Raw genomic sequence first — 9,170 nt, 5'->3', positions numbered from 1 at the left:
TTCTATAGGAAAAAAAGTCCAAATGTCTATACTTTGTCTCAGTGATCAATTTATAATCTAACTGTGGCAGAATAGCATTTGTTTCTGATGTTTATCTTCATTGCATTTATTGTAATTCCAGTCCTGATCAGAACCTCCTACTGTTTTGTAGAGTTCATTTGTACTCAAGGAAATCTTCCCTACTTGCATTAAATTCTAATCTTAATCCAGAAAAATGTTCTGGAGAATACAGTGTCACGTACCTTTTTTTTTCTCTTTAAATTTATTTATTTTTTACATTAATTCACTATACATCATTACAGCATACAGATGAATTTTCCATCCAAAATACACTGTGTAGTGGCTCAATCAAGCACATCAACATACATGTTATCAGCAAATAATTTTCCAATTCTTATGTCTTGTATACTTTGTTTTTCATTTTGCCATCCTTGATTCCCTATCCCTCACCCTCTGCCATGTCCCACCCTCCTCCCACATTGTCTCTGGTATCCATGGTTGCTTTCTATGCCTCCCCCCCCCATTTAATTGATTTGCTAATGAACTTAATTAGTCTAAATATATCAAATAGCTATCACAGCTGATATATACCTATACATGAACCCAAGTCTGACTTTAGGCATAAACCTCAGTGAGTAGAATGAACATATTATAAAGTAGTACCCAGCTGGGGCTATATAGCTTACTGCAGTCATCAAATATGCATTTTTTTTTAAATTTCAATATGAACAGTTTTACTCTTTTATTTTTTTCTCCTGCAACTTTTTTTAAATTACTTAACATTCATTCCCTGAGCATCATCACAACATACTAAATGTGGTTTCCCATCTAGAATATCATGCATGTTATCATCAATAATATTCCATTTCTACTTTCATACATATGTATATGTATATATATGTTTTTTACACCATGTTTGACCCTCTGCCCTTTCCCACTCTCTTATTACACTATCTCTGCTATATACAGTTGTCTTCCATTCCTTTTCCCCCAACATTTTGTTGATCACACAATTTCATAACGTACCTTCACACAAATGTTTTTATGGGTTGATGAGGTACTAAATTCTAAATGAAACAGCCTCTGTATGCATTGATTATTGGTACCAGCTGAAGTTTTCCACTTGCTGTAATGATTAAAAGATTAAAGTCAATCATGTTAACATGCAAACATGGATCAGATTCTTTTTCACAGATTTTCATTCTTCCTCACTTGAAATACTACACCACCTACAACCCAAACTCTCTGTTGTTGTTTTCTTTTTTTAAAAGCCACAAAAATATCTTAATAGTATAGTCAGTACTTAACAAATATCTTCTGTGAATGCTTATTATGTGTCTGACCTATAACAAATGCTCTACATGTTACTCCAAGAAAGAAAATATTAAGAAATTCAGGGCCAGCTAGCAGTGATTAAGGATCCTACCCAGCCATCTGCACAGTTCAAGTCCTTGTCTGGCGACTTAAAAACACAAAGGTGTGAGGGTATGCATGCCCAAAATCAAAGAAGAGAGTGGAGGAGAAAGGAAAGTAGGCCATCCCCTGGAGGGTAGGGAGTGTGTTCTCACTTCCCTTCTCTCTCTCTCTCTTTCTCTCTGACTCTCCAACAAGCCTTGTGCTCTGTAGCAATAAATAAATAAATAAATAAATAAATAAATAAATAAATATTCATCCAAAAAATAGTAAAAACAGAAAGAAACAAGGAGACAGAACTAAGAACAAAACAAAATGTGAACAGAGAAAAGGCGATCACAAAATCGCTTTAGAAGTCACAGAGAAGAGAAAGAAGAAAAGTTGGAAGATGCTGAGTTCAGATTTGAACATTTGGGAGTAGGTGTAAGTCATCCAAGTGGAAAGGGGTTAAGCACTTGGGTATTTGTGACAGCAGCTTAAAAAAGAAATTGGGCTACAAGTGGAGATTTGGCTATCATCAGTACATGCTTGATTTCGTAAGAGGAGATGAGCTCCCAGGGCCCTGAGGAGCACCAGAGATAAGAGAAACCAAAGAAAAGACTATGACATGCTCAGATGAAAGAAGGAAACTGAGAACAAGGAGTGTTAATTAAGACGGTAATCAATATGCTATTAAATTAGTGATAGGTCACTTACGAACTGAATAGAAGGCAAACTGTCATGGGCCATCACCATGGCCTACTACTTAAGGGAGCTCAATCCCACATGGCCAACTGGATTTGAACCCAGGCCCTGGCAGCTTAATAAATAAAAAGGGTGCCTGTATGTGTGCCCCAAATTCCACAGTCTAGAAAAATTGCAGACAAGGGATTGTGGCATTACCATGGTCCTTGGAGGGGTGCTTTCTCCCTTACATTATTTGCCCTCTTTCTCTGTCTCTGGTGATTGCACATGTGCTGGTAACTTTTTTTTAAATAAAATAAATATAATTAAGTATATTTATAGTTCAATAACATAACATGGCAGAAACATTGTTTTTTTAAAAAAAAGAATTATTTAATTTTATTTGCTGTCACTATTTTATTTTTTTGATATTGACCAGAGAGACAGAGTGAAGGAAAGTGAGAAAGCAAGCTGCCCGATCTAGCACACAAAATGCAGTCAACCACGTGGGAGTCCAACGGCCTTAACCACGTCACCTGCCGGCCCCAGAAACATTGCAACATTGCTTCTTTTTTTTTTGAAAGAGAGGTTTTTGCCATAGGGAGTGTGCATTCTCCAGAAAGACAGAGAGAGACAGAGAGGTAGAAAGTGAGAAACCACCCCGCAGGGGGGATGGCCACGCTGCAATCCATTCTCCATTCTCCTCTCGGGATCTTGGGTACACACGCACACGTGCCCAGCGTGAGTTTAAGCCACTGGGTCCAGGACTCAAACCATAGTCAACTACATGGAAGTCCAGCATCATGGCCATTAAACCAACTGTTGGTCCCTCACTTTCATTCTTTAATTAAATTTTCTTCACACACTTTATACATAGTCTACATATATATATATTGTTTGCTGAACAGTTACAAGATTTTATACCCAGAAGCTACAATTACATATATAAATATATATAGTTGCACATGCAATTAAATAATTTAGATTCTCTTTGAAATAATATTTAAGATTTCAAAGTACTGCTTGTCAATGCTTGAAATAAAAATTATTACTCTTAAAGTGATATTTGCTGACCACATGTGAATTACCATCATGGAAAAGTTCAGTTCTGCTCAACAATACAGACAGGAACCAGTAGAAAAATTTTAAAAAGAAAAATTCTTTAATGTTTCTCATTATGCTGTTTGCTTAGAAAAGTCTCCGGAAAGTCCATCTATAAAACTAGACGGTTTGATCTTTTCAAGTGGCCCTTAACACGGCCCAGCACCACCAAGACTGTCTGTCGCAGATTGCGGTTTGCTAGAATCATAATAAAGGAGTGGCCCGTGGGAAAAGCGCTAAGTGTTAATACAACAAACTTTATGTACTTTTCATTCCAATATGTAGAAAATACCCACAGTCCTGCTTGTGTGGAAAAATAATGTACTATCAAAAGGAAGAAGAAAGACATGACCATTTTCATTGCCCGCTTATGAGCCTCTGTGCTGGAGTCTCCATGGCCAGTGGAGTGGAGCTTCAGATTTCTAGTGTGTCTCACCAAGGACAGAAACAGAAGGAGCAAGAAGGTCAGAGACAGAACAATGGGGACAAAATAGGTCACTCTAAGCAGAGTTATGTCTTTAGTATAGAAAGTTTCAGTTTCACCAGAGAAAAGGCGATCACAAAATCGCTTTAGAAGTCACAGAGAAGAGAAAGAAGAAAAGTTGGAAGATGCTGAGTTCAGATTTGAACATTTGGGAGTAGGTGTAAGTCATCCAAGTGGAAAGGGGTTAAGCACTTGGGTATTTGTGACAGCAGCTTAAAAAAGAAATTGGGCTACAAGTGGAGATTTGGCTATCATCAGTACATGCTTGATTTCGTAAGAGGAGATGAGCTCCCAGGGCCCTGAGGAGCACCAGAGATAAGAGAAACCAAAGAAAAGACTATGACATGCTCAGATGAAAGAAGGAAACTGAGAACAAGGAGTGTTAATTAAGACGGTAATCAATATGCTATTAAATTAGTGATAGGTCACTTACGAACTGAATAGAAGGCAAACTGTCATGGGCCATCACCATGGCCTACTACTTAAGGGAGCTCAATCCCACATGGCCAACTGGATTTGAACCCAGGCCCTGGCAGCTTAATAAATAAAAAGGGTGCCTGTATGTGTGCCCCAAATTCCACAGTCTAGAAAAATTGCAGACAAGGGATTGTGGCATTACCATGGTCCTTGGAGGGGTGCTTTCTCCCTTACATTATTTGCCCTCTTTCTCTGTCTCTGGTGATTGCACATGTGCTGGTAACTTTTTTTTAAATAAAATAAATATAATTAAGTATATTTATAGTTCAATAACATAACATGGCAGAAACATTGTTTTTTTAAAAAAAAGAATTATTTAATTTTATTTGCTGTCACTATTTTATTTTTTTGATATTGACCAGAGAGACAGAGTGAAGGAAAGTGAGAAAGCAAGCTGCCCGATCTAGCACACAAAATGCAGTCAACCACGTGGGAGTCCAACGGCCTTAACCACGTCACCTGCCGGCCCCAGAAACATTGCAACATTGCTTCTTTTTTTTTTGAAAGAGAGGTTTTTGCCATAGGGAGTGTGCATTCTCCAGAAAGACAGAGAGAGACAGAGAGGTAGAAAGTGAGAAACCACCCCGCAGGGGGGATGGCCACGCTGCAATCCATTCTCCATTCTCCTCTCGGGATCTTGGGTACACACGCACACGTGCCCAGCGTGAGTTTAAGCCACTGGGTCCAGGACTCAAACCATAGTCAACTACATGGAAGTCCAGCATCATGGCCATTAAACCAACTGTTGGTCCCTCACTTTCATTCTTTAATTAAATTTTCTTCACACACTTTATACATAGTCTACATATATATATATTGTTTGCTGAACAGTTACAAGATTTTATACCCAGAAGCTACAATTACATATATAAATATATATAGTTGCACATGCAATTAAATAATTTAGATTCTCTTTGAAATAATATTTAAGATTTCAAAGTACTGCTTGTCAATGCTTGAAATAAAAATTATTACTCTTAAAGTGATATTTGCTGACCACATGTGAATTACCATCATGGAAAAGTTCAGTTCTGCTCAACAATACAGACAGGAACCAGTAGAAAAATTTTAAAAAGAAAAATTCTTTAATGTTTCTCATTATGCTGTTTGCTTAGAAAAGTCTCCGGAAAGTCCATCTATAAAACTAGACGGTTTGATCTTTTCAAGTGGCCCTTAACACGGCCCAGCACCACCAAGACTGTCTGTCGCAGATTGCGGTTTGCTAGAATCATAATAAAGGAGTGGCCCGTGGGAAAAGCGCTAAGTGTTAATACAACAAACTTTATGTACTTTTCATTCCAATATGTAGAAAATACCCACAGTCCTGCTTGTGTGGAAAAATAATGTACTATCAAAAGGAAGAAGAAAGACATGACCATTTTCATTGCCCGCTTATGAGCCTCTGTGCTGGAGTCTCCATGGCCAGTGGAGTGGAGCTTCAGATTTCTAGTGTGTCTCACCAAGGACAGAAACAGAAGGAGCAAGAAGGTCAGAGACAGAACAATGGGGACAAAATAGGTCACTCTAAGCAGAGTTATGTCTTTAGTATAGAAAGTTTCAGTTTCACGTAAGTAGAAAGTTAGATTACTTTTATCTATTCGATAGATATTTATCCAGAGATCAAAAAATCGTTCTAGCGTTACAATATCTAAAATCAGCAAGAATAAAGAAAGCAGAAGAAGCATAAAAACCACTCTGTTCATTCTCCACCTCAGCCAGAGGAAAAGAGGGTGGGAGAAATGGGCAATCTTAAGGAAGTAGACTGTGCTTAGGCAGGTGGCAAACCAAGTAGTCAAGTGGTTACTTATTCTCCAAAGGATAATAACAGATTTTACTAGCTTGTAAGTGGCATGTAAAGGTGAGGCTAGTTTAACTACACATGAATCACACAGTGACACCAAAAGCTGAATGATTCTGGAGATAACCAGGCAGGTGAGGATGAAGTCAGCCAAGGAGATCTTTTGGTTCTTGACCCACTGGGAGCAGTATACCACTCCAATGAACACATTCCCCAGCATTCCGATGATGAATTCTGCTATCGCCAGGCCCAGAAAGAGTTTATCCAGTCCGGTGAGCATCTCTATAGGAAAAAAGTCCAAATGTCTATACTTTGTCTCAGTGATCAATTTATAATCTGTTGAGGAATAAGCATTCGTTTCTGATGTTTATCTTCATTACTTGTATTGCAGTTTCAGCCTTGATCAGAACCTCCTGCTGTTGGATAGAGTTTTATTTGTACTCAAGCAAATCCTTTTCCTTACTTTCATTTAATCCCAAACTTAATCCATACAGTTCTGCTCAGCAATACAGTGTTCCATATCTTCACACAAACATTTTTATGTTGAAAAAGCTACTAAATACTCAGCAAAACTGTTTCTGTGTGCATTTATTATTGGCACAAACTGAAGTTTTCCACTTATGATTTAACGGTTAAATTCAATCACGTTAACATGCAAATACGGGCCAGATTATTTTTCACAGACTTGTACCTTCCTTTTCACTTGTAATAATATATCACTTAGAGCCAAATCTCTATTGTTTTTCATAGAAAGTTCTAAATTTAATCTTAATAATGTTCTTAGTATTCAACAACTATTTTGTAAGTGCTTGCTGTGTGTCTGACCTCTTGCAAATGCAGTCCATGTTACCACCCAAAAAAGAAAGCAATAAGAAGTATAACAAATAGCAAAAACAGAGAAAATCCATCAGACAGAACTATTAATAAAACATGGTGAACAAAGAGAAGGTGATAACAATTACAAAAAGGGGGAAAAATATAGTAGTGGCGTTCGACATGGAGCGTGAAGATATTTAGCATTTCATGAAGACATTCATAAGTCATAATTTGCACTGATCAAACAAAAAACACCAAATCCCAACTGTTTTTTAGAATTTAAAACTCCATAATGATAATTTACTCTAATGTCAGTCTAAATGTTATCGAGTATTTCAAAGCAATAAGTTCATGATTAAACACATTCTTCCATTTTACTCTTTGCTTGTATTTATATATGTTCCATTTGTTTTGGCTAGAGATATAATGCTGTCAATTTAATCCTTAATACTGTGGTTCCTAACCTTTTTGGCACCAGGGACTGGTTTTGTAGAAGACAATTTTCCACAGACTAGAGGAAGAAGGAAAGGGTGGTTGGTTTAGAAGAGCACCCAACCACGATCCCATGCATGGACAGTTCGCAATAGAGTTTGCTCATATAGGAATCTAATGCCATCTTTGAGATGGCAGGAAGTGGATTTCAGGTGATAACACAAGCAATGGGGAGTGGCTATAAATACAGAGGAGTTTCATTTGCTCCCTGTCACTCACCTCCTGCTTTGTGGCCTGGTTCCTGACAGACCATGGACCCATTTTGGTCTGTGCCCCAGAGGTTGGGGACCCCTGTCTAATTGGACAGAGAATATCATTTTAAAGGAAATAGTAAACAATATTATGTGGTTTATGGTCCACTAACAATTTTGGCTAAAGTCAATGCATTAAAAATGAACTCAGACTTTGTATCTTGGTTTAACACTTGGTTTTTGTGTGAGCAAATAAACTTCCTATTAATAGTAATTAGTGTTCAAGTGTTACCCAACCACATCCCCCCAAAAAATTATAAAATAGTTTTAAAAATGCAGGACCAGAGATGGCATAATGGCTACGTCACTGGACTCCCATGTAGTTGACCACAGTTCGAGTCCCAGACTCGTGTCTTAAACTCACACCGGGCGTGTGTGCATGCATGCCCAAGATCCCGAGAGAAGAATGGAGGAGAAGGGATTGTGGCGTGGCTGTCCCCCTGGGGCTGGATTCTCCCTTTCTGTCTCTCTCTGTCTCTCTGTCTTTCTGGCAAGCACACACACCCTATAGCAAGAAACCTCTCAAAAAAAAATAAAAAGACTTGACTCTTTTCAATATTACTGTCATGCTCCTCCTCAGTTAAATTCTAATAATAATTTTAAAAGCATATATTTCAAAACTGATGATTTTTTAATAATCTACTGGTAAATTACTTTTTAAATTTTTTTAATTGTTAATGAGCATATGCACCTGTCAGAGAGAGACAGGCAGAGAGAAAGAAACCTTTACCCAATGGGGTATGGTCATGCTGCAATCCCATCTCTTTCATTTCTCCAACCTGTTGGAATTTGGGTCATGTACACTTATGGGCCCATCATATTATTCAGCTGCCAAGACTAGGATTCAAATTGTCTTTAGCCTTATGTAATCTGGTTCCCTCAACTACTAGGCTATAAGGCCAGACTGGTAAATTACGTTTTATGAATAAAAATATTTTTTATTTAGGATAGATACTTTAAATTACAAAAAGAGAAGAGGGTGAGGAAGGAAGGGAAAAAGTAAGGAAGGAAGGCTAGTTGGAAAGAAGATGAAAGCAAGGAAGGAAAGTATGGAGAAACAAGGAACAAAGAAACAAAGTAAGGAAGGAATAACCTGAAAAAAAAACTATGAAATTTGGTAGTATAATAGAAGAGAATAATAATCTTGGCCAGGTGAATGTATAGAAATTAAGAGAAATTCATTGCTATGAAATTCAAGAGAAAGAATCCATAAGACTGGATGATGGAATTGGGGGCCATAATAATGAGGAGGAGTCAAGATGACCTTGAGGCTTTCTCCTTGTGCCTGAATGCATGGAGTCCTCTAACCTGGAGGAATTACTAAAGGAGTAGCAGGCTGAGAAGCCAGATAAAGAAGAAAAGTTGGAAGGTGATGACTTCTGGTTTGAATATTTGGGAGTAGGGGTAAGTAATTCAAGTGAAAAGGGAGGAGGCACTTGAGTATTTGCGAAAGAAGTTTAGAAAGAATTTGGACTATAAGTGGAGATTTGGCCATCATCAGCACATACTTAATTCCATAAGAGCTGATGAGCTATCCAAGGATCCTGAGGAGTACCAGAGAATGGAGAAACCAAAGGCTTAACAGTAGTCAGATAGAAGAAGGAAACCAAGAACAAGGATTGTTCTAGTTAAGAACAGGAATCAGTATATTGTTACATTAATGATAGGTGACACA

At 37.8% G+C, this 9,170-nt stretch overlaps 1 protein-coding gene across 1 annotated transcript; it reads right to left on the bottom strand.

Moving 5' to 3' along the window:
- Window positions 1-5,274: 5,274 nt before the first annotated feature.
- On the bottom strand, window positions 5,275-6,216 carry LOC102469701 (taste receptor type 2 member 42-like). The gene has a single exon (XM_006164816.1). It carries the CDS (start codon window positions 6,214-6,216, stop codon window positions 5,275-5,277), a length of 942 nt encoding a protein of 313 aa, XP_006164878.1.
- Window positions 6,217-9,170: the final 2,954 nt, after the last annotated feature.

The sequence above is a fragment of the Tupaia chinensis genome, unplaced genomic scaffold (genome assembly GCF_000334495.1).
Source record: "Tupaia chinensis unplaced genomic scaffold, TupChi_1.0 Scaffold143728_1, whole genome shotgun sequence".
In the NCBI taxonomy this organism is placed as follows: domain Eukaryota; kingdom Metazoa; phylum Chordata; class Mammalia; order Scandentia; family Tupaiidae; genus Tupaia; species Tupaia belangeri.
The sequence above is the reverse complement of the archived record's forward strand: the minus strand, read 5'-3'. Positions and strand labels throughout refer to the sequence as shown.